The sequence below is a fragment of the Pithys albifrons genome, chromosome 21, assembly GCF_047495875.1.
Source record: "Pithys albifrons albifrons isolate INPA30051 chromosome 21, PitAlb_v1, whole genome shotgun sequence".
In the NCBI taxonomy this organism is placed as follows: Eukaryota; Metazoa; Chordata; class Aves; order Passeriformes; family Thamnophilidae; genus Pithys; species Pithys albifrons.
The window spans coordinates 1,666,143-1,692,558 of record NC_092478.1 but is presented as its reverse complement, the minus strand read 5'-3'; the positions used below and the strand labels follow the sequence as shown (position 1 = coordinate 1,692,558).

Below are 26,416 nucleotides of genomic sequence, written 5' to 3'. Positions count from 1 at the left end.
GTAGATGTTCCAGGTTGTGAAATACAGGTAATATTGTCCTCCTTATTCTTCTTTTTAACAAGGTAGGAAATTACCTACAAATAATCTTACTCATATTTAAGTTTAGTGTCTAATAATAGAGGCAGAAGTTTTCAGCCATACTATATCTAAAAAATGTAGTGTGTTTTTGTTTTTCCCCCTTTACTGCTGTTGCCTTGAATGACTAGCCCTGTTGTGAGTTGTGTGCTGGGTTTGCCCCCAGGGTACCCCCGCGCTGTCCCAGCCTGGCATCGCCGCCGATGCCCTGCTGAAGGGAACCATCACCCGCCTGGCCACAGAGGACACCAGCCCAGAGAAGTGCCGGGAGGAAGCTTCAGCCAAAGGCCATGTCATTTATGAAGGCAAAAGTGGGCATATTTTGTCCTATGATGGTGAGTATTTGTATATTGTACCTGGTCAAGGTCAAGGCTGCAGCAGGTTCTGCTTTTATATCCCATACCTGAAGTGTTCCTGCTTTTTCTGCTTCCAGGTGGGTGGGGGTAAACCTCAGTCACTGGGGGGCTGGTTTTGAGGGTATGAGGATTAGTGATCCAGAAATTGTGCCTGTATTCTGAAAAGTCTCCTGTACTTTGTGTTTACAATGTAGTTAAACTATTCCTTTGCCATTTGTTTCCTATTTGTCATGGAATATTTTTATTGTGAAAGGTTAAACAACCAAGTTTAAAAATACCTGTGTTAAAATAAAAATAAATGTAACATTTAAATTTGAACTTTGGTTGCAGTCCTGATAAATGAGTAACTGATCAAATATATTTTTGATAAAGGGTCTTAGTATTGAGATTTAATGTCACAATACTCTACTGAAGTTGTGTTGTTATTCATGACCTGTTGTCTCATTAATGTCATATTCACGTGTCCTTTCTTTTATTGTCCACATTTCCTAACCACACTCCTGCACATCTTGCCAGCCATCAAAAATGTCCGGGAAGGAACGAGGAGTCCAAGAACTGCTCATGAGATTGGTTTGAAGAGAACCTACGATACAATGGAAGGGAATATAAAGCAGGGGATGTCTCTGCGGGAGTCTCCGGTGTCTGCACCGCTGGAAGGTAAAACAGCTGCTTTCAAGGGGTTTATCTTTCATTAAACCTCCTGCATTGATGTAGGACTATTTAGATAATCTCACTGAGCAGACAAAGGAGAAGTTAGATGTAAATCTTCCACTGCTGCCCAAATCCATGCAATAACACTGCAGGTAAACTGTGCTGGAAAAGGACTGGAGCAGGTACAAGTTTTCCTTTCTGTTTTGCTGGTGTGTTACCACAACTACAGGTCCTTCAGGTGGCACTTACTCCTCTCAGCACCTCTGACACATGTCACTGACTCCCCACAGTCCCAGCAGGTCCTGTGGAGCTCAGACACCAGGTCACACCAGCACAGACTCTGACACATCCCTTAGTTAAATATTGGCAGAGTCACTTGGTGTCACACTGGCCTGACCTTTTGCATTCCTGCAATAAACCTCTTTGACTTGCACAGCTGCCCTATCCTGCCTCAGGGCAGCCCTAATATCACTGTGTTTTAGCAAACTATAGTCAAACAAAGCCTGCAGGGGTCAAGCCAGGCCATTATGTAACCTTTCTGATTGTTTTGTAAAAATACAAATGCAAGAAAGTGTTTCATGCCTCAACTACAGTGTCTTACTCCTTAAGTGCATTTTGTCCTATCTTTGGGTAGCCTTAAAGGGTAGGTTTTGTAAAAGTTCATCAGAGATTTGCAGGCTGTATACAGGAATTCAGTGTTACCTTTAAGTTGCTGATGCATTTGATTCATTTTTGGGCTTTTCTGGCACCTGAGAAGCTGTTCTGATACTTTTATGCTGTATCTCCTCACTGACACATTTTCTGTCCTCAAACGGTATGAACTTAGGAGGTTTTGAGGGTTTGATTTAGACTCTTACTGCAGGAACAGCAAGTTCTTCTCTCCCCAGATGATTCAATATGAACTTTGATTAATTTGGAGGATGCTGAGGTGTATTTTGGGATGTTTTGTCCTTTTTGTTCCACTTCCACCATGAACACCTTTCTTTCTAGGCAAAGAAAGTGTAAGAAAAGCAGTGACTGCTTTTGGAACAAAGGTTAAGCTTAATTATGAAGAACACCTTCTGTTTTCTAAATATGTTAAAACCTGCAAGAATGCAACAGAACAACTACTTGAAGTGAAAGATTATTGTTTTAGGGCAGGAGGTGTTTATAACATGTTGCTGCAATGCCTGACATACTGAGGCTTGGCCTTCTGGGCACTGCCATGGTACAGATACAATCTCTAATGGGTGAGAAGGAGGGGTTTGTTGCTTTGGAGGGGCTTTTTAACACTTGTGTAATTCTCTAAATTATGTTCATGTTAATTTTAGGTTTAATCTGCCGTGCACTGCCTCGGGGGAGCCCACACGCTGAACTGAAGGAGAGAACAGTGTTGTCTGGCTCTATAATGCAAGGTAAGGTAGTGCAAGTTTAGCAGCAAACATTAAGAACATCCTCAAAAATCTGGATTTCTGAACCTTAAAACTCATTACCAATGGTAATATCAGCAGTATTAAAGGTTGAGCTTATTTTATGAAACATGTTTTTAGAGCATAAATTTCTGCTGTGCTGTCTTCAAACCTAGTCTGTAAACACAGCATTTTATTTCTTACTGGAAAAAAGACTTTCTGTTATGAATACTTGATAATTAGTACTTTCTGGTTTTCAAATGAACACTAACAACTCCCCAGGCCTCTGAAGATGTATGCTATTTCTTTTATTTCAGCATCTGAAATAACTTGGGATGCTTTCAGTAATATATTGATTATTTGTTCAGTATCATTTTTGTGAAGACTTTTTAGTCTTCAGGGTACATTATCATAGACAGTATTCTGAGATGTAGTTACTCTGCTATGAAAAAAGAGACTTAATAGCTACTGACACCTGTAATGTGACCCTTTCTTTCTATAAAAGGCACACCAAGAGCAACAGCTGAAAGTTTTGAAGAAGGTTTGAAATACCCTAAACAGATAAAGAGAGAGTCACCTCCCATAAGGACATTTGAAGGAGCCATTACTAAGGGGAAACCATACGATGGAGTCACCACTATAAAAGAAATGGGTCGTTCCATCCATGAAATCCCAAGACAGGACCTGTTAAGCCAAGAGAGTCGCAAGACTCCTGAAATGGTGCAGACGACCAGGCCAATCATAGAAGGCTCCATATCTCAGGTAAATACAAAAAGCTTCATTAGACTCATGCAGGGACATCCAGTAGTGGGTCAGTTCAGTTCAGGCCATGTGAGTTTTTTAGCACAAGTGAAACATTGACAAGATGACTTTACCTGACCTTTTTCTCCTCTTCAGGGCACACCCATAAAATATGAAAGCAACTCTGGCCAGTCTGCCATCAAACACAATGTAAAATCTTTAATCACTGGACCAAGCAAGCTGCCCCGTGGGATGCCCCAGCTGGAGATGGTGCCAGAGAACGTGAAGGTGGTGGAGCGAGGGAAGTACGAAGATGTGAAGGGCGGGGACGCCGTTCGCTCCCGGCACACGTCAGTGGTCAGCTCGGGGCCCTCTGTGCTCAGGTCAACTCTGCATGAGGCCCCCAAGTCACAGCTGAGCCCTGGCATTTATGAGGACACAAATGCTCGGAGGACACCTGTGAACTATCAGAGTCCGATGTCCAGGAGCTCCCCCATGATGAACAGAGTTAGTGAGGGTATGTTTTTCCTGCCCAGAGTAAGACAAAAGGTTTTATTATTTTAATTTTATTCTAATGGCTTCTCTCAATTTGGAAGGTGGCTGGAATGAATTTTAAAAGGCTGTAAGCTGTTAATTGAAATAAAATGAAAATCAGCCTTATTATAATGTGCAATTCAATCTCAGTTTTTATTTGATTATGGATCACTGTGAAAGTGTTACCTACTGGGTAATGTTTTAAGAGCAGAAGCTGTTCCTGAGTTACAGAGGTGTCTACATGATGAGGACAATATGGTGAAGTGTAAGCAGTCTTAGTTTTGTAATACAGTTTTTTCACCAGAAATATAAAATATAAAATATAAAATATTCTTTGTGCCTTATTGTATCAGATTGCAGGGTAGTTGAGAATGTTCCTTGGGAGCAAATGTATACAGCTGAATTTTCAGTGGAAAATAGGAATTTTATTAATTTGAGCTTTTCATTGCTTTTAGGTGGAATATCTTCTGGGAAGCCAGCAAATCATGAAAGGAAGAACACACTCACTCCAACACAGAGGGAGAGTGTGCCAGCAAAATCTCCGGTCCCAGGGGTTGATCCTGTAGTGGCTCACAGTCCCTTTGACCCTCATCACAGAGGAGCAACTCCTGAAGTCTATAGGGGTCACCTCCCTCCTCACTTAGATCCTGCTATGCCGTTTCACAGAGCTCTGGATCCTGGTAAATACATTTGTGTTGGGTTTTTTGTTACAGAAATATTGTGTGCACAGAAAGGATGCCTTTAAAAGGCATCTGTCAATGGCCAGATATAATTTACAAGGTTATAAATACATTGTTGTGGTTTGGTATCTAACCAGGAAACTTAGTAAAATAGTATTTATTATATGATACTGTAACTTCCTTTCAGAGCTGACAACTTGCTTCTGTTTTGTTAAAAAGTTCAGACAGCATTTTTAGATGAGTGCTTGTGAAATACATTAAAAACTCTCAGGAGAGTTATGCATAGAAAGAGGCAGAAGAGTCTATAGAATTAAAGAACAGAATTATATGGAATTACAGTATAATTCTATATAGGCTTAAATATTCTGTCAAAGTCCTTTGTTCAGGACTATGATTCATTTTCACAGGGGAATTACCAGGTTATCCCTGGTGATGTTAAACACAACAGACTTCCTTTTAACCTATCCATCAGTCTACTTCTGTGGGATATTTTAACCTTCTTTATGTATTTCAGCCCTTTACATGTTCCAAATTTCAGGATTTATATTTTTAATAAAATCTCTTCTCTAGTGCATCTCTACAATATGGGTTATTTAGGATGTTTTGTCTGCATACAGTGCATAAATAAAACATCAGTATTAAAATGCTGGTTTAATTAATTTGGCAATAGCTAGAGAGACTTGATAGCACTTCTCATTGAAGCTTTGTGAACACCTGAAAATTTCATTTGCTGTAGAATCATATGAATTATCTCAGTTGGTCAAAACTTGGTGCTAATACAGCAAGCTCACAGCTTCCATCCCCTGTATGGGCCATTCACTTAAGAGCTGGACTTGATGACCCTTGTGGGTCCCTTCCAACTTGGAACATTCTGTGATTCTGTGCTACTGCTTCCTAAATCTTCCCTTTTCCCCTCTCTCCCCGCCAGCTGCTGCTGCTTACCTGTTCCAGAGGCAGCTCTCGCCCACGCCGGGCTACCCGAGCCAGTACCAGCTGTACGCGATGGAGAACACGCGCCAGACCATCCTCAACGACTACATCACCTCCCAGCAGATGCAGGTCAACCTGCGGCCCGACGTCACCAGGGGACTGTCCCCCAGGGAGCAGACGTTGGCTCTGCCCTACGCAGGAGCCAGAGGTGGGCCTGTCTCCCCTGCTGTTCCCTCTCCTTACCTGTGGCTACGCTCTGGAGTGGTGGGGTGGATGCGAACGTACGAGTGTGTATCTATAGATGTGTTACCTGTGGGATGACTCCTTTGCAAACTGCCTTTTGTGGGTACAGAGGAAAACTGTGTCTGTAATCTATATTGTTAAGGTAATCTGTAAGACTTAAGAGTGTTCAAGAGCCAGATTGGTTTATGCTTGTTTAAATTGGTGGTCAGGACCATATTTTAGCTCATCTTCAAACTTAGGAAAAGAGAATTATATCAAAATGAGAAATTCTTCACAAAGAAAACAAAAGCAACCGCTTAAGGGCTAGTGTTTATGAAAGAAAACCATGCTGATTTTTTTATTTTTTGGGTAATACCCAAAATTGCTAAAAGATGGGATTATTGAGTAAAAGTGAAGTGTATTTTTCCAAAAGGCAATTAAACAGGAGTGCTACAGATGCAACTCCTGACTCACTATGTTCCTAAATTGCTGATTGCCAGATCTAAGAGAGTATAAGCAGCTGGAATACAGTTCTACACTTGCCTAATTCTAGTATTTTTCCACTAAACATTCACTGCTGACTATTACCAATGAACAGAACATAAAATTTGTAGACCATTGGTCTGTCCTTGAGTGGCCATTCTTATGTGTCATCTTCTAACAGGAATTATTGACCTGAACAATATGGCTCCCACCATCCTAGTGCCTCATCCTGGAGGAACAAGCACCCCACCCATGGAGAGAATCACGTACATCCCTGGCACGCAGCTCACCTTCCCTCCCAGGCCTTACAATCCTGCTTCTCTCTCACCAGGTAGGAGCTCTCGTGGTTTGGTGAGGTCTCTAATTGTCTGACATGCTGAGATAACTGACCATCTTTATTCAGCTTTCATTAATGTCATGTTCTGGTGTTTTCTCAGACAATGCTTTTTGCATGCACTTCTCACTTGGATAGCAAAGGTGTTTTGGTGATATCCTGCATAGCTACAGTAGGAGTGTTGTCAAATTCAGAATTTGCCTCATTCTGTCAGAACATTATTTACAGTCATTCAGTTCTGATTTCACTAACCTCGTTTTACATGTGGTGAAGGGTGGATTTTGGGTCTATGGGCTGTCTAGTAGTACAGGAACCATTTTAGTAAAAAGTTCTTGAGCCTGCTACTGTCACTGTGTGCTGAGCTTTTGTCTTCCTGGACAAGTGGATAGTTTTGAGTGGAATGGAATTGTATGTGGAAAATTTTGCTCTAAGTGGAAGGCAGAATATATTGGCAAGTGTTAACATAAAATTGTGCTTCACTTGTGTAACTTTGATTTGCTATTTCATTGTACCTTGTGGACCCTCCAGGACACCCCACACACCTGGCAGCTTCTGCAGCTGCAAATGTGGAACGGGAACGGGAAAGGGAGAGGGAGAAGGAACGGGAAAGGGAGAGGGAGCGAGAGCGGGAACGAGAACGAGAGAGGGAGAGAATAACCTCAGTCCCTGCTGAGCTCTATCTCCGGCCAGGTGAGTGCATGTGGCTGCAGGGGGTCTGTTGTCTTGTAGAACTGGAACTGCTCATTTTCTGTAGCCACTCTTAGGAACAGCAGCTTACACAGATTACACACTTTGGTTTCAGTCTGTGCATCAGGCAGGTTCCTGTTACCCAGGGTTGTGGTCAGAGCTGCAACTTCTCCAAGTACCAGGTTTCTTGATCTTTCAGAGCAATGTAGTACCTTGGGAAGGAGTGAATCCCAGTTACCACTGGCATAACTTATATGTCATCTAGAGCAGTGTAAACAGAATGCTGCCATTTAAACCCTTATACGTTCCATCACTTCCAGAGTGGTGGAGATAACGGGGAAGGAATGTGAAGACAGCATTGATCCATAGTTCTGCATTGTTATAAGAATAATCCATAGATTTTTTGTTTGTTCCCCTCCCCTCTGTGTTCTGCAGGTGCAGAGCAGCCTGGCAGACCTGGCAGTCACGGGTATGTTCGGTCCCCGTCCCCATCAGTCAGAACCCAGGAGAACATTCTGCAGCAAAGGCCCAGTATTTTTCAAGGCACCAATGGGACAAGTGTAATCACCCCTCTGGATCCTGCTGCTCAGCTACGTATCATGTATGTGTTATAAGTGACTGTTGCAGAGGTACCTGTTCTAATATTTGAGCTTATTAAAGGTGCATTTAGCCTAAGGAAAATACAACAAGAGTTAAGGACATGCCACTATCTGATTGCTCTGGGATTGATCAGAAATGATGCCATGCATTTTCACCAGTCCACTTTGGATAGAAATGAGGGTCACAAAAGCTTTGTTTTATTGTAGGCATGATCTGGCTGTAGTTCTTTGTTCCTTGGGATGTAATTCAGACTATTCAATGTTCCAACAGGCAGCTCACCCCTGGAGCTCCCTCTATCACTCAAGGGTTACCAGCTTCCCGTTACAACACTGCTGCTGATGCCCTTGCAGCTCTGGTGGACGCTGCAGCCTCTGCTCCTCAGATGGAAGTTGCCAAAGCAAAAGAGAACAAGCACGAAGGAGCCAGGATAGAAGAGAACATGGGACGCCGGTCAGCTGTGGTTACTGACCAGCAGCAGCTGGAACAGAAGACACTGGAGGTAGAAAAGAGGCCTGTCCAGTGCCCCTATACATCTGCAAATTATTCTGGTGGCAAGTCCCAGGGACAGTCTTCATCAGTAGTCTATTCAGAGGCTGGTAAAGAGAAAGGACCTCCTCCTAAATCCAGGTACGAGGAAGAGCTGAGAACTCGAGGAAAGACCACAATTACTGCTGCTAACTTCATAGATGTGATCATCACTCGACAGATTGCTTCAGACAAGGATGCACGAGATAGGGGCTCTCAAAGTTCAGATTCTTCCAGTAGTTGTACGTATCTTAGTAACTATCTACTTCTTTGCTGTCTGTCTTAGCCCTTTAGGGAAATGAGATGTGAAATGATTCGGATGTTTACTGATAAAATATTCAGCTCTGCAGAGTAGAAACACTTCATAGACAAATACAGTTTTTGCATATAGTGACTCCAGACTTGCAAAATCAGAGTTGTTTGCTTTGTCCACATTCCATGCTACAGCATGACATGCAGGATCATAAAAGTAACCTTATCAGAAGTCAGGAAACTGAAAATTATTTGGTTTATGTTGGAACACTGTTTTATGGAAGTATTTGTATCACCATGGTTATCATGAGAAGGAGACAGTGTTTGACTTTCATTCACTGGTGCCATTTTAATGGAAGCACTACTGTTGTAAGGGCAACAAAAATTTTGCATGGTATTTACACCTTATTCCACCACCTTTGCTTGGTATTCAGTGTCCTCCCACCGGTATGAAGCTCCTGGAGATGCCATTGAGGTGATTAGCCCTGCAAATTCCCCTGTACCTGCTCAAGAGAAGCTACAGCCCTACCAACAAGAGACACCTAAACCAAGCCAGGCAGAGAGTAAGTTTATCTGCATATGCAAATATTCTCCCAGTTACCTGGCTTACATCTTTTTACCAGCTCCATGAATTCATAAAACTTTAAAATATCTTTTATCTATTAGTCAATATTATCTATTATTTCATATCTTATTTTCTATTATTTTATCTAATTGAAATATCTAAAATACCATAAAATATTTAAGTGACTGCCCTACTTTTTTTGTTGGAAGTATGTTGCTGCAGTGAAAAGCTAGAGCAAATGAACTGACACTTGGCATTAAACAGAGCTCCTGTACAGTGTGTATTTCTTTCATAAGAAATTTTCAATATATTCTTTAAAATTAATGCATGGTGGTGTTGATGCCCACAACTTTGTACCTGTTAGTGATGCTCAAAGTATTGCAGTACAGTTTGCAGGTGATAAATGAGCTGAAATCCACCTGCATTGTGAAGTTTTATTACCTACTATAAATTGTAGAGCCTGTGCAGGGAGGAGGAAAAGGTGATTATCACACAGGACACCTAAAATCTAATGCAGAAACTCTTCATCTTTTAAATTAGTAAGCACAGAAGTGTCAAACCTTGAGGCTTAACAGACTGCCATGTTCCTTTTGAAGCAGCTGAGCCCACGAGGGCGTACGAGGGGCCGATCCACCGGTACAGGACGCCGCAGGAACCACCTTCCCCCCAGCAGCCTCCTCCTCCTCCTGCCTCCTCCCAGGCTGAGGGCATGGCACACGTGCCCAGGACACATCGGCTCATCACCCTGGCTGATCACATCTGTGTACGTCTATTTGCTTGCTTCTTTTCAGATGTGGAAAGTGATATGAATATGAAAACACATGTTTTTGGAGCACAATACCAATTCTGTTATTATTAGTTTTATTTGAGGATATTATGAAACATTGTATCTGAATTTATATTTGCAATCGATCTCATCTATTTCATGAGTACTGACACTCTGGCCAATGTCTGACCAAGTTCTCTTTTTTTTTTTCTTTGTGATATTCAGCAAATTATTACACAAGACTTTGCTAGAAACCAAGCAGCTTCTCAGGCCTCTTTGCAGCCTCCCACCACTACATTTCAGAACTCCAGCCCTGCTCCAACACCTGTTTGCAGCCGGGCCAAGACATCGAACCGCTACAGCCCCGAGGCGCAGGCACAGCCTGTGCACCACCAGCGGCCAGGAGCCAGAGTGTCCCCTGAGAACCTGTCTGACAAGGCCAGGGGAAGGTAATGCACATTTACAGTCAGACTGCAAATTTAGTTGATGCCCAGATCTGATATTTATATAAGATAGTGCAGTAATCTTGGTGTAGATTGGAAGTAAAGGTACCTTTTGGTCTTACTTTTAGGCAACATCTATCTCATACCATTTTTGACAATTGTTTGACTCCATAACATAAGTTATAGCTCTTTTCCCTTCACTACCCCTGCTTAATTTCCAGTTTTTAGAGGGGTGAAGATGATTAATTCCTTAAAACCTATTAGTCATTATGGACAATCATAGTCATCTTTTTGAGGTCACTAAGCAGACTAAAGCATGTAACATATAACTAGTCATAAGTAGTTATGGAGCAACTGGGAAACAACTAGATGAGTTAACTACTGCTGTACATGCATTAAGAGTACTTGTCTGTCTCTGAATTGTGGATGTAGGCCTGGAAAATCTCCAGAGAGGAGTCATGTCTCTTCAGAGCCCTACGAGCCAATCTCGCCACCTCAGGTCCCAGTTGTACATGAGAAACAGGAAAATGTTCTTCTGCTTTCCCAAAGAACTGAGCCTACTGAACAGAGGTATGTGTCAAACTGACTTTAAAAATAGTATTCTGGCTCTTTGTGCTGCAAACAGTGTCTTTATTAAAGAGCAGTTTAAGTGACCTTTCTCTGGTGCCACAGGCAAGTTGTTAATCACTGTAGGTCCTTTTGCACTGACATCCAAAACTTGCTGTTTGGGAGGTGCTGTGGGAAGGCTGAGTGAGAGGTTCATGTTCTGTCTCCAGGTTCTTGGTTCAGGCAGTGTGTTCTGTAACATACCTGAAGGAGAATGTTAGAACAAAACTCCTCATGGAGACCAGTTCTATAAAACTGAGGTGGTTTTTGGGAAAGGTCCATTTTCTACAATTTTTATTAAAAAATTAGTCTTCTCCTGCCTGATTGGCTTCTTGGATCCTGTCCTGGTGAAGAGGGGAGGAACACAAACTTCCAGCACTCAGGATTCTGGAACAGCTGATCAGTTGAAACATCACTACACTAAGAAGCTTCATTTCTGGGAGGTGGGAAGGGGTGGGGTGTCAGGAGGTCCCTGAGTCAGGGAGCCCCGTCCCAGGGCTGTCTGTCACATCAAACTGCCCAGGATCCCAGCAGAGTGGCAGTGCCAGTGTCTGCAGACGTGTGCCAGGTGCACTTTGCAGGGGAGCTCCTGCCATTTGCCTGCTGAGGAGGAGGAGCACCCAATGTTCTTATTTAAGGCTCATGCTGGTGAAAGGGATTCTGTTTTTCTTGGGGTTTCCCCCCTCCACTCTGCAGTTGCTGGCAGGATTGTTACAGTTCATGATGGAGGTTAGCTAGATGCAAAGGGATTTGGGGAACATGATTGGTAAGAATTTGGAGATACTAAACCTAGAATCTTTTTTGCTTTATTTTTAGATTATCTTTTAATTTAAGTATGAGTTATTTGTTGGGTTTTTTTAATCCAATAGTTATTTGCCAGATTATTGCTGCTTAACCAAAGTCAGGTATTACTGAGCACCACAGTGTTCACCTAATATTAGTGGTTCCTGCCTTCCTGCTTTTGGAAAGATTTAAATGTACATTTTAAATGTTCTGTCTCTTTGACACATGTTGGTCTTGGCAGGACTGACTCTCGCTCTCCAGGCAGTATCAGTTACCTGCCTTCATTTTTCACCAAGCTTGAGAACACTTCACCAATGGTAAAGTCCAAGAAACAGGAGATATTTCGAAAGCTGAACTCATCTGGTGGAAGTGACTCTGACATGGGTATGCAGGACTTGCCTTTTCTCTCCATTTTTCCAGCTTGTGCTTTCTGTGACTGCCATCCACACATGTCCTGACCTAAACGTTTCAGATAATGTGAATATAAATTATTAGTATAAAACACATAATAATCAGTGATCATAGAAGTAGAAGATTGTTAGGGTTTTTTAAATGCTGTTATGTATGTGTAGAACTGTCACATTTAATATTTTTACACTTGAGAAAGTTGTTAAAACCTGACATTATTCTAATTAACTTTGTGTGTATAGTTTGCTTTCTATCAACATTAACTATTGCACATACTCCTTTTTGGAAAGGTGTCTTGAAATTGAATGGTTTTCTTGGCCCTTGTGATCATGTTTATTAAACAACATATTTTAATGTAGTTTCAGGAGTGGACACTGACAGGGAGGAATATGATACTAGAACTGTATTTTGGGGTTTTTTTTCTTGTGCAGTATGGCTAGTAGTGATCATCAGTACTGAAAAACTCAATTAAATGTTGTGTTTTAATTGCAGCAACTGCTCAGCCAGGGACTGAAATATTCAATTTGCCAGCAGTCACTACCTCAGGTAAGTTTTTCAGTAAAGGAAACAACATGTTGGGGTTTTTTCCTATAAATACATAAAATCCACTAACTTTCCCTGAGACAAGGAAACCAGATAAACCTTATACTTTTACTGTGTTAAAGAGGTGAGGCAGAGAATTGAACTGAGATGTGGGAGGTAAGAACTGCTGTGTCTGAGTCAGGACTGTACCACAGGTCACTTTACATGAGTTTGGCCAGTGGCTGCCCCTTCTGATGCTGCTTCTGTCTTTTAAATGTTGAAAGTACTGGTCTCCCTTAATCTACGTGGAAGATAAGCTTTTGGAATAAATACTTGCTATGTATCACACTTCATTAGACAAATTAGTTTGGATTATTAGTGTGAGACATATTCTTTCTTAAAACAGCTGCAGATTTTACTTCATATGCTGTCACAACCAGCATGCTCAGCTTCCTTGGCTGTTTAAAAGAAACCCAACAACAGCCCAACAAAAGAGTAAAATTCACCCTCTTGCAGAGTCTGATGCTGTGTTTGCTGCCATGTCTGCCCTGTAGCCATTGTGATCTGCTTTACAGGGAAAAAATCTCATATTTGTTTTTTCCCCACTTTTCTGCCTCTCTTTAAAATCTTTCCCACATCCCTTTGTAATTTCTCTGAGATACATTTCTTTGCCTCCCTTCCCACCTTTCTCTGTTTTCTTTTCTCTCCCAGGTGCAGTCAGTTCTAGGGGTCATTCCTTCGCAGATCCTGCCAGTAATCTGGGTCTGGAAGACATTATTAGGAAAGCATTGATGGGAAACTTTGATGACAAGAGTGAGGAACATGGAGTTGTGATGTCCCAACCGATCGCGGTCACACCGGGCGGCTCCGGGGCCGCGGTACCGGCGAGTAACGAGACACGGAGGGAAGAGGCCAATCCATCACCAAATTCAGGTGAGGTGTTACTGCAACTGCTAAATATCCCGTGGTCTTAAAGAAAATAAATTAATCAAGGGTTTGAATAAACTTGATGTCATGGAAGAATCGGTGTCTTTTCCCTGGAAGTGACAGAGGTGGTGTTTGCATTCCCTCTGCAGTCCTGGCTTTTCAGGAGCATTAGCCTGTGACTACACTGATGGAATGGGGAAGAGAGAACAGGGTGTGTTGGACACCTGAAGCTTCTCAGGGCTGCAGGATAACTTACAGAAACAAGCACCCAGAGGTTAAATACAGTGTTCTGTTCCCAGGAGGGGCAGTCAGCAAGCAGAAGCTCATCAGCAAGTCAAACAGCAGGAAATCGAAGTCTCCGATTCCTGGACAGGCATATTTGGGATCTGAAAGACCTTCTTCTGTCTCATCTGTACATTCAGAAGGGGATTACCACAGACAGACTCCAGTGTGGGCCTGGGAAGACAGGCCTTCATCAACAGGTGAGGAATGGGGTTCTCTCAAACTTCACAAACCAGACCAGGGGTTTGTAGAAAGCTCAGGTGCCGATGTACTGTATCACTGGATAATGGCCAAAAGTTCACAGCATACGAGCAGTTTCTGAAATGGATTTTCTGCTAGTTATTGTAGGGGGTGACAGTGTGTTTGTGATCCTCCAATGTCTAAGGTAATTGATGAAGAGATTGATATGGAGCAATTCAGAGTGTTTCTTTGAAGTAAAGCAGTTTCGAGTACACCCTTTAAGGAGGGGAAAGCCACCTGTAGAATGTGGGATACTCTGTAGCCAGTAGAATGTTTCCGTGTATGCTTGGCTGAAATGATTTGCCAATAGTCATTGTTATATACAAGAGTAAATAAAGAGAAGCTGTAACTAAAAATAAAACCCTAAGCTCTAAGTTCAAGCCTTCTGCTGTTGCTGTGCCTGACCCTCTTCTGACCGTCCTTAACTTACCCCCCCTTACCTGTACAAATGGTGACCCCAACAGTTACCGCAGCCAAACCCAGCCTGGTTCACCCAGCTCTCTCAGCACAGCTCCTGTTTTTCCTTCCCCAGGTTCCACGCAGTTCCCGTACAACCCGCTGACGATGAGGATGCTGAGCAGCACCCCGCCAACATCCCTGGCGTGCGCGGCGCCGGCGCTGGCGCCCGGCAGTGCCCACGGGCAGGCGCGGCTCTGGGAGCGCGAGCCGGCGCCGCTGCTGTCGGCGCAGTACGAGACTCTGTCCGACAGCGACGACTGAGCTGCGCACGCCCCGGGGGGGTGAAAACAAAGCTATTTGTGACTTGTGCCCACAGAGACTTTCCAAGAGAGCCGGGGCCACACAGTGAATTGCTGGAGGGTCTGTTCGATGCCTTCTGCACGGGCCGTGTGTTGGAGGATTACGATTCAGAAGGTTGACTTACTAAAGATAAATATGTAAAGAGTTTTTAAAAATGTGGACTATTCCTGCTCTACATCTATTTGTAAAGAAAACCATAATGTCTTTTAAATCATTCTTCTGTAAATAGAGAGTACTTTTTGCAGTGTTTTTTCCCTTGCTATAGTATCTGGTGTACTTATGTTCAAATCATTGCCTAAACTTTGGGGGTCATTTTGTAATTTTTTTTTAAGCATTTCCTCCAGTGTAGAATACTCTCCATAACCCTAGCCTTCCTCTCAGCCTAGCCTAACCAGAACCCCAGCTCCCAACCATCATTGCCCATTTAATGCCGTGCCACTTCCTGCAGGCACTGTGCTTTTATATAATTTTTTTTTCCCTAGACACACTTTCTCAGTGGTGTTCAAGCTCTTGTGAAAATGTTGATTTTTAAGACTGACCCCTTAGTGAATTCTGTACATTAACATAGTCCGGTTCGCTGGAATAAGATGATATATTTCTCTGAATTTTAAATTCTGCCACATTGTAAATTTTTGGTGCAGTTGGTTTTATTTAGCAACACTGCAGAAATATTATTGCATGGGTATGTTATGGCTCAGTTTTAAAAGGTTAAAGAAACAAAAAGAACAGCTTCTGGAGGCATACCTCACTGTTATGCACACTGGGAATTTTAACTGTGCCCCAAAAGCCTATCTTAGTGTTTTCTGTTTCTGCATTGTATGCAGTCAAAACAGGCTTTTCTGAACAGAGGCTCTGGGTGGGTTGATAAATCCTTTAAGAAGAAAAACCTCTACATCCCAAGTTCAAATAAAACAAAGTGCTTTTATAGAATAATTGAGCAACACACGAGTCAACTACTTGGCTTCTGTTACAACTAGTTTGAAAAAGGTACTGTGATTTTTACCTTCCTCCAATCTGATTTAAAAATCTTTATGTAGTAATTCTTTTGAAGTCTGCATCCCAGTCCCTGTAAGCAAGCTTTTGGTGGAAGTCCTTACAAATGCTTGGCTTAACTCCTGAAGTGTGCAATACTTTTTAGGGTGATTTTTATTTTTAAATTGTATATGGTACTAGGAGAGTCTCCTTAATCATTCATCTGTCCATGCTTGCTCTGGTGTGCTTGCAGCTCATGTACATCTGGTTAGTGATATCACAGGGTGTCCTGACATCCAGTCTCCAAAAGCATCTTATTTTATGCTGCACTGACCTCAGGAAGTGACTTTAAATCTTCCAGGGGTAGAAGGACTGATTTACAGACAGCACTGAGTTGGGGGGTGGCGTGGTCTGTCAGATTCCAAACTGCTTTTGCATCTCATTGATCAACAGAGTCTTTGCCTTGAAGTTATTTTCCAGTGGAAATATTTGGATTTTTCCCTCTGTATTTGTCATGCATTGTATGGAAGGTGTAATGCAGTGTATAACCTTAAGCCATGAGAGCTCTGCATCCTGTGGAGGGACTGTGATGGTCCAGTTACAAACAGGAAGAAGCACAGAACTATTTACCAATAGCAAATTTGTTTTCAGTCTTTTAAGGAAAGCCTTTTTGCCCCAGGTGTGGGCAAACAAAAAAATCCAAAGGAACTCATTTGGAAACTTGACACTGTGTTGAAAATACAGAATTATTTTGTACTTTTTTAAGACACTGCATCAGAGTAGATCCGTTGGCAGTCTTAAACCTCCTTGCAGTCTTTCTCTAAGAAAGATTTTTCTCATCCTCCCATCCTTTACCCTTCTGGCTTGAAGCAGTGACGTTTTCATCCTGTTTGTAGACCTGTGCTCTTATTTTAACTCTCTTTTTTGTTCCCACAGCAACATATACTGGAAAATGAGTTGATCTGCCCTTTTTGTAGATTTAAATTCGGAGTGGAGAGTTAAGTTCCATTCTTAAACTCACTTGTTCTCACTTTCTTAGTGTAACAAATACAATGTGAAAGAGGCATGTACAGACAAATGTCTTTGCTACCTGTACAGTAAGTAGAGCATGTTCATTGCAAAGCTTCATGTTATTGCTGCAGCAGCAGCAAGATATCCAAAGTAGGATAGTCACCTTCTAAGATAGAGCTTGAGTGGCATTTGCACATAAAATGTTGCTGCTTTTTTGTTTGTTATCCAAGTTTTAACTTCTCCAGTGTAAAAACCTCTCCAGAGCCTAAATTAGGGTTTACCACAATTCCAGTAACCTTCAAGTATGGAATTACAACATCTGCCCTGTTTCACACAGGAAGGTGTTTGTAAGTCATGTTTACAAAGTGTAGTTTACTACAAATTTTTCCTGATTTCTGATCAGCGCTTTCACAATGCTTTCATCTTGATATGGTTTGTGATTCTGATATGAAATCATTTAAGACTTGAAAAACCCATGCATCATAATTTCCACACAATGTCTTCAGTAGACAGTGACTTCTGGATTCAGACCAATCAATAAAGGGGATCAGTTCTCCACTTGCTTTTCCTGTGTCTCCCTCTTGTTTTGCAGCATCAAGCAAGACCCTGCCCTCGGGGGTGCTGCAGGCTCCCCGTTGACACTGCTGCTGTCCAAGGTCTGCCACTTCAGAACTAAACCCACAACTCCAAAGAAGGCTGGCTCTAATGTGTCAGAGCCTTGCATTTAGTACAGCCATATTTTTACTCCTGGCAAGTTTCTCCAGCTTCCAAGAACTTCTACTCTAGAAACTCTACATGCCTCCTCTTGGCTCAGTTCAGCAGAGCTGAAGCTGCTCCTCTAAGAGAACTAATAATGATGCAGTTACCAGTGAGGGTTGTACCAACCAGCTGAAGTTCTGACAGCTGAGAGGTTCAAATTATTCTTGGTTAGTGACAGAACTAGTTAATTATACTAACTAAATATGGATTTGATCATTTCTGGTTTAATTCTTCTCTGTCTTTAACATTAGGGTTCCTGGCAGGGCAGAAGTGAAAAATTCTGGTGTATAAAGCAGCTCTTCATACTTGATTCACACGAAGGGATGTAGCTGACAAAGCTGGGTTTGTACATACCCTCTTTTCCACCAGGAAGCCTCAGCATTCTAACACTGACCTATCCAAGGAAGGAGGACAGCTTTGGCACTCTCTGTGCTCTCCAGTGGGGTAAGGGAGCTAAGTGTTGTATTTCTAACAACTGCTCTGTTTTGGTAACAGTCTCACCCCTCCCCTGAGAGGGCATATTCTATCTTTGGATGCTGAATGCTTTGAAGAAATACCCTTGATCTTCAAGCAAGGACATGGAGCTACAGCTCTGTCACAGTTCAGATACAGCCTGGGAAATGCCCTACTGAAGTTCAAAGACACTGAACTGTAGCACTAATAGAAGTGCAGCCTGTTGTGCTGTCCAGCATGTAAAGAGTGTGACAATTCCTGCCTCTTCCTTTTCATGACTTGCTCTAGTCCAGCCATGTTTCATGTTTTGAAACCAAACACTTCTGTGAGCAGGCAGGAGCAGCAAACAACTACTCCTTCACTGAACTGCAAGTATTAATGCCAGGCCACACTTGCACTTTGCTGGCAGTCAGAGTTAAATCAGTAGCACAGTAGGTCACTCTAACCACAGACTGCTCCACAAATTCACATGGTTAAGATTTCACACCTTTATTTTGGGCTAAGTTGTTGGGCAGTCCTTGAACTCCTCCTTGCAGTTCCCCTGAAGAACTGCACTGACAGCAGCTGGTACTGACCAGCAGCTGCTGGTACTGACCAGCCCTCAGTGCCCTTGGGCACCTCATGGTTGGACTCCGTGGCCAAACTTACTTGGAGCCCTTTCTCCTCTTGGCCAGCTCAGCTAGTTCTTCCTGGATATGCTGGACAGAAGCAACATCCCCCTTCTGTTGTGCCTGCTTGAGAGCTTCTTTGTACACTTGTTTTGCTTGCAGAAAGTCTTCTGTAGCAGGAGGCAAAAGAGGCACGGCTACTCAGATACATCACCCATTCTCAGAGCCCCCTCCTGAAGCTGGACCACATGCAAAGCACAAGGACTGCTTGGAACCTATCAGGAACTAAGGAGGGTCAGAAAACATCCTGCTGGGCTGCCAGGTCTGAGAGCTGACAGCAACAATGATGACTGGACATGGTGCTCCATGGAAACAAATCCCATGCATGTCTTCTGTCCTTCTGGAGCCAGTTACTTGACACAGAAGACAAGGCAAACAAGACCCTATGGCAACCTTCTGGGTCAGCAGCTGAAGTCAGTTTGAATTGCCTTCACAAAGTCAGACCTACTGCTTAAACTAAAACTAGTCATGCAAAGCCAACCCTATAGTCCAATCCTACAACACAGGGATGTGCAGTCAGCACAACACAGTGACAAGGTGGGCATTTATTTACTGACCTTTGTGCATCAGAATTGCTGCCAGGTTATTCAGCACCATGTGCTCCTCGGGGTGCTGAGTCTCCCTTGCCAGCTCTGCTGCCCTCTGCACGTAGGAATAGGCCTGGTCATGGTGCCCCTGGGCATCCAGCACAGTTGCCAAGTCATTCATCAGGACCACAGTCTGCACCAGGAGGGAAATGGGCAGCCTCAGAGCAAGACTCGTGCAGCACTCTGAGGCAGCACAAGCATCACATTCATACCCTGAGGCTTTCCCAGACAAGCTGTCAGTACAGAAGTGCAGAAGTGCCTTACATATGTGCATGCTCCTCCTTCCTGGCAGGAGAACAGCCTTACTCAGTGCTGTTCCCTAGAGATCAGCCTGCCCTTCTCTAGTGCTCCAACCACTGCAGTACAAGTCACCTGTGGATGAGTCTCCCCCTGAACATCATTTGCTATCTGCAGAGCCTTCTCATACATCTTCTGGGCTGCTGGGAGCTGCTCAATGCTCAGGAGGTAGCGAGCGTAGGAGTCCAGGCTCATCCCGAGCAAGAGACGGGTGTTGGCCTTTTCTTCAGCTGCAAACAGAGCAGTGAAGGGGTCACTTGTGCAGGATCAAGCACAAGTCTCCATCCTACAAGAGCAGGAAACTCATGCAGTGTGAAGACAATGGACTGACATGCAGGTGATGCTTGGGCAATATGGAAAGCAACATCAAGGACTGGAAATGGGGAGAGGATAATGAGGAGCCTTTGGCAGATGAAGCAGTCCCACCTGGTAAGACATCCTCAGGCAAGTCCTTTTCCTTGGCAATCTTCTCCTCTAAGGTCAGGATGCAGAACTGGTAGCCAGCTACAGCTAATTTGTCCCTGCAAAGTGCAAAGCAAAGCTCCTTCCATCCCTTGAGGGATGAATGTGAATACCTTCAGTCCCTCATTCTAGAGGACCTGCAAGGCCAGTGCTCTCTTTATCATGGCCTGAACCCTGCTCTCAACCCATGGGCAAGGGGATTCAGGAGGTGCACAGGACCCCCTTTCTCCCAGCAAGGTCAGCTCAGGCCACCTATGCCAAGGCTTCACTGCAAAATGAAGCTACGACACATGAAAGCTTCAGGCACCCTGTTCTTAAAGAGCTTCTGCTTGGCAGCCCCTGCCACTGAAGCTGAGAGGAAAGCACAAGATGCCTCTAGCAGGGAACTCACTGTTTCTGAGCAGCATAGATACTGGCCAGCTTGAGGGACATCTCAAGGATCGCATTGTCATCCTGCCAGGAGGACACACAATGCAACTGTCATTCTTCTTGCACCTCCCCAGCAGAAACATTACGTTGTCAGAGAGTTTAGACCTTAAAAGTCCCCATCTTGTTCCCTCTAGAGCTTCCATCCATTAAAGCAAGTTCCTGAGAGGCCATGAAGCTCAGAGCTGGTATTGCTAATATCCAGTAAGAGCTATTACAGCACAATAAATAAACTGAAGAGTTGGGAACATACCTCCTTCATGTCCCCTGCAAGCAAATAGCTCATACTTGCTTTGTAGAGCTTTTCTGCCTGAAATGAGAATATTGAAGAGGATACTGAGCTCTGTCTGCAGCTGTCCCAGCACTCCACGCCTTCGGGATCTGGCATAAGATGTTAACATCTTAGAATTCAAAGGGAAAAAGCAGAACTACTCACATTGTCCAGCTGTCCCTGCATGAAGGCCACATTTGCCATCTGGAAGAGACCCACAAAAATAGTGATGTCGGGGTGTAGAGATGTAACAAGACCTGACAGTATTTACAACACAGAAACTACAGAGAGCTGAGCTGCCCTGCAGTGCACTGGGGCCGGTTAGAGAATGCCGAGTCTCGCAAGCTGCTTTAAGTGCCGCTTGCAGGCAGCAGCGGCAGGGACGAGCCTCAGCTGCGCTCTGTGCCCGCTCCCACCGCCCCGCTCGCCCCGCAACTCCCCCGCCCTGCCCGCTCACCACGCTGAAGGTGTAGGCGATGCCCTGCCGGTTGTCCTCCCGCTGCGACAGCCACAGGGCCTGGTGCAGGAGCCGCTCGGCCTCGGCGAGATCCCCCCGTGCTGCGCTGAGCTGGGGCCGGGCCGGTCAGTGCTGGGGCAGAGCCGGGACCGGGCCGAGCCAGGCCGGGCAGGGCCGGGGCCGAGCCGGGCCGAACTGAGCGGGGGCCGGGCCGCGCCTCACCTTGGCTCTCTTGAGCAGCAGCACGATGGCATCCTCGCCCTCCTCCGCCGCATCCCGGGGAAACAGCGAGAGCCCTGCGGGGACGGGGCGGCCGTGGGTGGGCGATGGCCCGGCGGTGCCCGCCGGAGGTGCCCGTGCCCATGACCGTGCCCGTGTCCGTGCCCGCGGCCGCCTCACCTCCCAGGAAGGCCAGAGCGGCGCCGGCCGGGGCCGGGCGGACCCAGCGCGGCCGCGCGATCGCCGTGGCGGTGCCGGTGATGCCCCCGCGGTGTCCCCGCAGCCCCCCGGGCCGCGGCACAGCGGGACAGCTCCGGGGGCAGCGCCGGGGGCACAGCCGGGACAGCGCCCGCGGCACCGCCGCCATCGCGCGGGCCCTTTAAGAGCGCGCGCCGCCAGTGACGTCAGGGCGGGGACGGCGAGGAGCGGGACACGGAGAGGGACACGGACACGGAGCCGGGTCTGGAGTGGGACACAGGGAGGGAGCGGGACCCCGTCCCGCTGGGAAGCGCAAGGGCAGCAGGTCAGGGGGTTCCTGCCGCGCTGCTCCCCCCGGGCAGGGTTCCCTCGCTCCCGGAGCGGCCCCGGAGGCAGCGCGGGCGGAGCTGGGGCTGTTCGGCCCTGAGGGCAGCTCAGCGATGTGTGTGAACATCTAAAGGGGGTGTCAGAGCATGGCCCGGGGGCATCTGAGAGCCCCGCGTGTCTGTGAGGACTCCCGTGTTCCCAGAGCGGGTAAAAACACACTTTAAGAGTTGTTGAGGGTGCCCTTCCTGAGCCTCGTTGCTGGGCTGGGATAGAGCCCGGCCCGGACAGGCCCTCCTGGTTCTTGGTATCCACAGTGAGCTCAGTGATTCCCACTGTCCTGTTCTGTCTCTCTTCCAGGGATGAGTCCAGTGCCAGGGACATGGGCAGTACTTTGCCAGCAGTAGCAGAAGAGCTTTTGAAAGAGATTAAAAAGGCTTTTCAGGAGACCTCACACGGTATGTGAAGGCAGAGCAGGACGATCCCAGCGGGCGGGGCCGGTGATGCCGCTCAGGGAGCGAGGAGCGTCCTTGGCTTCCCCCGTCTGCATTCTCTGTCGCCCCACGAGTGGCCTTTGTGTCTGGAGGCAGCACAGGGGGGAGTGGAGCACAGAGAATGGGGAGCAGCCCCTTCCCAAAGGCAAATTCAAACATTGTGCTGCTTTGGACACTTTGAATGTGGTGCTTAAGGTAATGCTGCATCTTGGAGCTTCTGGTGATGTGGTTGCAGCTGAGGAGGATGATTTACATAACTCTGGGCAGGAATTTTGCTGTGCCGTTTGTACCGCTGGTTTTAATTTTAATTTTAATTTCAAAACTCGAGTCGAAAGGGACATCTGTATAAACCCGGTCGCATTTCCTGAGTGACCGGCAGAGGGGGCGTTGGTGATCCCAGCACAAGGAGCAACTCCCCCTTGCCTGAATGGACCGAGCAGAAGCCAACAGTTAAATCCTGGCCCCTTCCAGCAGCCAGTTAAGAACAATTCCCTTCCCTGCACTTTGAATTGCTGGTGTAGTTCTGAAATCTGTGCTAAGAGAATATTAATGTGTGTGTGATTCCTAGCACAGAATGGTTCTTCCTAAGGAAACTGTTGAAGGAATGTTTTTAAGTGCTCTGAACCCAACCAAATAAGCATTCAGATAAGTCTGTGTGAGCTCTGCGTGGGAGTGAGGAATGGGCAGACACTTCATGTCTGAGCTGTCAGAGTGACCCCAGGGACAGTGTTTATGGCACACTTGCAGGGTGGCTCCTGTCAGGTTAGAACAGAGCCATGGTTAGAACATGTGACCTTTAAAAGAGCTTTTTAAATCCTGTTGTAAATTAAGGAAAAAAAGTCAATATTCCTTCAAAGATGTATTTCTGTTTAAAGCAGAATGGTACTAAGGCACACACTGGGACAGAGCTGTGGAAACAAACTCATCAGTCTCTTCAGAGAATTAGAATAAAGTTGGAAAATTCGAACCAACAGTGCAAGTCATAGAGAGTATTTTTAATTGCTGGAACAAAGGATTTTAAAGTAAAAACTCCAGACCTTCAGTGGGATATAGAGACCCAGGACACAGTGTCCCCTGGGTGATAACAGGAAGCTCAGACTGGACAAGCAGAGCCCAAGCTGTTAGTTACAACAGACTGGCTTTCTGAAGTTTGACTTTCCAGCTTAGTGAGAGGCTCCAGTAAGTGCAGACATGATGTTTCTGTGCTGCATTAAAAGCCATAAACCAGTGGCGCCCTGCAAGACTCTGCTGGGAAAAGAACAATATTTTTAAAGTTTTGATGCCAGAGTTCTCAACTCATGCCAAGAGGCTTTAGGGAAAACAATGTATGTATTTTTAACCAACTTGTTAAAGTAACAGAGTAAGATGTTGAGGCCTCATGCCTTTTATTGTGTGCTTTTAAAAGTAGGTTATTGTAAAACAAAGTACATTTGGGCTCCTGCATTTCTTTGTAAAACTAATGCCTGTGGTTGTGACTCCTGTACTTGGTAAGTGCCTTGGCACTACCAGAGCAGATCATTTCACTGCTCCTTGTTCTTTTTTGGTGGCTAAAGAGGATGCTCAGAGCCCTGCAGTCCTGTGTGGCCTCTGGGGGTTCCTTGGGGAGACACTGTGATGCTGATGGGTCTCACGGTAGGGAAATTCAGCACAATCATGCTTCCTTTTCTTTTTCTTGCAGTCCCTGATGACCTGCTGCTGGGGTAGGTGTCTTTTACTTCAGTTCTTGTCCCCAGTGTCCTTCTAAAGGGCAGTTGGTGCTCAGCCCTCATCACAGTACCCCTGGTTTTCTCCTGTTTGACCAGTACCAGCTCCTGATGCAGAGGAACATGTACTGTCTGAAACAAGTGACTGCTTGGGGTTTTGCTGGCCCTGGAAATGGAGGGTCAGAGGGACCCTCTCCAGGGTTTTTCCAGATTCATGAAATCATCTCCATATCACTGAATCTCCTGTGATGACTTGCTCTAATCTAAACCCAGAATGCTTAACCCGAGCTCTGGAAGGAGTTTTCTGTGAGAGTGGGCTGTGTCTCGGGGTGATTCACACCACAGGAGCGCTGCATCCCCTCTGTTCCTATCACTGAGCACAGCAGCGCCCTGAGGTCACTTGTTCTGAGTCACGGGCACGTGTGATAGAAAGGGAGAAGGGAATGTATCATCTCCCTGCACGAGGGAATTGTTAACCTGAAGGTTACCCTGAGAGTTTCCTTCTGTTCAGAGAAGTCTCAGGCCAGCATTGTCCCCCTGGTGTTGATTGGAGCTTGTGAACATTTCAGTCACTCCCAGACAGTCTCCCAGGAGATCCGAGTTTCACAACTTCGTCCCTCATTAGCTGGTGTTGAAGGTGGAGAAAAGGCACTGTCACAGTGAAAGAAACTTCAGATTTATCTTTAACTGTGTGTTCCTGCCTGCCAGGAGACGAGATCAGCAGGAACCCTTCAGCCCTTAATCCCTTTGTGTTAAACTTATCTACCATAACACTTGTGAAAGGTGTGCTGGCTCCCTCTCCTGGGACCACACTGGCCTTTGAAGGGTGGGATTAGATTTGACAAGTCTTGTAAGTTTTTGTTTCCTTCTTGTCATGAAAGAAAAGAGGAGGAAAGAAATTCCCTTGTTAAGTTTAATAATGGTTGGGTGGTAGCTCTTGGCAGTCAAATTTCCATCAATTCCCTGTAACCAGCAGCTCAGAAGCTGATTTAATTTCTGAATCTCTTCCAAATCTCTGAAGTCCTTGAATTTCCTTTGGGCATTTCCTGTTAAACTGATCGAATTATATACATGAGAAAAGAATTCCCTAAATTCGAAGGAGTTCCTGAAACTCATTAAACTCAGCCCCCTTACAGTCCCGAGCCTAATCATTGAGGAATGTCTTACGTTAAGCGTCCCCCACCCACCTCCCCAGTGCTCAGTCCTTATTGCCTGGAGTTTGTGCAACTGGAGGTCTGGTCTTCCTGGAATCGGTCTGTCTGCTTGGCTTGTTCTCAATGAGCTTGACTCAGCTGTGCAGGTCAGCCCTGCTGGGCTGCCAGGGCTCTGCCGTGCTGTGTCCTCGCTGGGGCTGGAATCGTTCCTCTCTCTCCTGCTCATGTTTGGTGCTATCTTTTCATCACTGCTCATTCTCTTGTTGTTTACCCTTGTAACTAATCCAGACTACACAGATTTTTGAAGGTCTGTGAAGTTGACTGAGTTGCCCCTGAGCAGTTTGGCACACACTCAGAGCAGCTGGATTTGCAGGTCTGGAATGATGTTCAAGCCCATGAGCTGCCTGGACAACAGGCTAAAGGTGCAGATATCCATATTTAACACACAGCTTATCATACACCCTTGCAGGGCATCAGCAGGAGATAAATCCTCCTGGCAGGGATGTGCAGTGAGTGTGTAGATGGGAATTGCTGTGCCTTAAGGGCTCCCAGCTCTTTATTTCCCCCTTGCTGGTGTGGAATTGCACAGCTGGGAGCACAGCAGTGGGTGCCCCTGTGGGGCTGCCTGGCAGCACAGAGCTGGGGGAGAGGGGTACCTGAGCAAACCTGGCTCAGCCTGCTCTGACCTCCATCCCAGGCACTCTCTGATCCATAAATGCTGTGCAGTAAGTGCATCCCTGCATGGTGACATGTCCTGCCTGGAAGGAAAGAGAAAGGGTTTTTAGGGAGAGTGGAGGGACAGAAGGCACTGAGTGTTTATGTGGAGTAGCTTTGCTGCCCCTGAGCCCTGCTCATAGTTGGGTTACAGATGTGAAACTGCTGCTATCCAGTGGCTCCATGTGCAGTGGAGTGTCTTCAGTGGTTCCCTGATGGTCTCCAGCTTCCTCTCCATGCAGTTTGGTGGGTAGAGAGAGAATAGTTTATGCCTCAGTTGTGGCTGTGATAGACAAGGTTCGATCACTACAAAATCACTCATTTGTTCTCCAGGGTTTAAACCAGTTTTCCTGGGATGAGGAAGAGCCCTGTTGCTGCACTTCCTGTTGCTCCAGGAGCTCTCTATCATCCTTGCTCTTTCCTTGCTCCCAGCCATGATGTGTGGACCATGACTGGAGGTGGGATTCAGGGCCAACTGCTCAGTGATC

The 26,416-nt window shown here is 45.5% G+C and overlaps 3 protein-coding genes across 7 annotated transcripts in view; 2 read left to right on the top strand and 1 right to left on the bottom strand.

The window, feature by feature from the left end:
• Positions 1 to 17,299, top strand: part of NCOR1 (nuclear receptor corepressor 1) — a 60,970-nt gene extending 43,671 nt beyond the window's left edge. For 2 of the 3 annotated variants that reach the window (XM_071574953.1, XM_071574954.1), the window contains exons 28-47: positions 242 to 410; positions 948 to 1,088; positions 2,393 to 2,476; positions 2,976 to 3,232; positions 3,368 to 3,728; positions 4,201 to 4,425; positions 5,354 to 5,563; positions 6,242 to 6,391; positions 6,923 to 7,084; positions 7,517 to 7,682; positions 7,952 to 8,448; positions 8,893 to 9,021; positions 9,620 to 9,786; positions 10,015 to 10,238; positions 10,665 to 10,802; positions 11,863 to 12,005; positions 12,522 to 12,575; positions 13,263 to 13,484; positions 13,778 to 13,960; positions 14,533 to 17,299. In XM_071574953.1, the coding sequence (XP_071431054.1) occupies positions 242 to 410; positions 948 to 1,088; positions 2,393 to 2,476; positions 2,976 to 3,232; positions 3,368 to 3,728; positions 4,201 to 4,425; positions 5,354 to 5,563; positions 6,242 to 6,391; positions 6,923 to 7,084; positions 7,517 to 7,682; positions 7,952 to 8,448; positions 8,893 to 9,021; positions 9,620 to 9,786; positions 10,015 to 10,238; positions 10,665 to 10,802; positions 11,863 to 12,005; positions 12,522 to 12,575; positions 13,263 to 13,484; positions 13,778 to 13,960; positions 14,533 to 14,720 (3,870 nt within the window). In that variant the 3' untranslated portion in view covers positions 14,721 to 17,299. The remainder of the gene's footprint in view (positions 1 to 241; positions 411 to 947; positions 1,089 to 2,392; positions 2,477 to 2,975; positions 3,233 to 3,367; positions 3,729 to 4,200; positions 4,426 to 5,353; positions 5,564 to 6,241; positions 6,392 to 6,922; positions 7,085 to 7,516; positions 7,683 to 7,951; positions 8,449 to 8,892; positions 9,022 to 9,619; positions 9,787 to 10,014; positions 10,239 to 10,664; positions 10,803 to 11,862; positions 12,006 to 12,521; positions 12,576 to 13,262; positions 13,485 to 13,777; positions 13,961 to 14,532) is intronic. The other variant, XM_071574955.1, reaches the window with a different exon arrangement.
• Positions 17,300 to 18,428: 1,129 nt separating this feature from the next.
• On the bottom strand, positions 18,429 to 21,728 carry TTC19 (tetratricopeptide repeat domain 19). 3 transcript variants are annotated; one of them, XM_071575263.1, is made up of 10 exons: positions 21,522 to 21,728; positions 21,345 to 21,418; positions 21,123 to 21,233; positions 20,831 to 20,869; positions 20,648 to 20,704; positions 20,360 to 20,421; positions 19,933 to 20,027; positions 19,582 to 19,736; positions 19,180 to 19,342; positions 18,429 to 18,732 (listed from the first exon to the last, which is right to left on the bottom strand). In XM_071575263.1, exons 1-10 carry the CDS (start codon positions 21,706 to 21,708, stop codon positions 18,599 to 18,601), a joined length of 1,077 nt encoding a protein of 358 aa, XP_071431364.1. In that variant the 5' UTR covers positions 21,709 to 21,728; the 3' UTR covers positions 18,429 to 18,598. The 3 variants fall into 3 exon arrangements, with proteins under 3 accessions (XP_071431364.1, XP_071431365.1, XP_071431366.1); XM_071575264.1 differs by having other exon boundaries at positions 18,429 to 18,729; XM_071575265.1 differs by lacking the exon at positions 21,123 to 21,233.
• A 42-nt stretch (positions 21,729 to 21,770) lies between these two features.
• Positions 21,771 to 26,416, top strand: part of ZSWIM7 (zinc finger SWIM-type containing 7) — an 18,472-nt gene continuing 13,826 nt past the window's right edge. Inside the window, exons 1-3 of the mRNA XM_071575269.1 lie at positions 21,771 to 22,073; positions 22,224 to 22,321; positions 24,036 to 24,057. Of these exons, the coding sequence (XP_071431370.1) occupies positions 22,246 to 22,321; positions 24,036 to 24,057 (98 nt within the window). The 5' untranslated portion in view covers positions 21,771 to 22,073; positions 22,224 to 22,245. The remainder of the gene's footprint in view (positions 22,074 to 22,223; positions 22,322 to 24,035; positions 24,058 to 26,416) is intronic.

Bases quoted from the DNA above. Each gene is read 5' to 3' on its own strand.
- TTC19 (XM_071575263.1), bottom strand. From the start codon at position 21,708: ATGGCGGCGGTGCCGCGGGCGCTGTCCCGGCTGTGCCCCCGGCGCTGC. The intron at 20,705-20,830 runs GTGAGTAGTTCT...TTCTCATTTCAG, and splicing joins TGCAGGGACAGCTGGACAAT to GCAGAAAAGCTCTACAAAGC. The intron at 20,422-20,647 runs GTATGTTCCCAA...TCCTCCTGGCAG, and splicing joins TTGCAGGGGACATGAAGGAG to GATGACAATGCGATCCTTGA.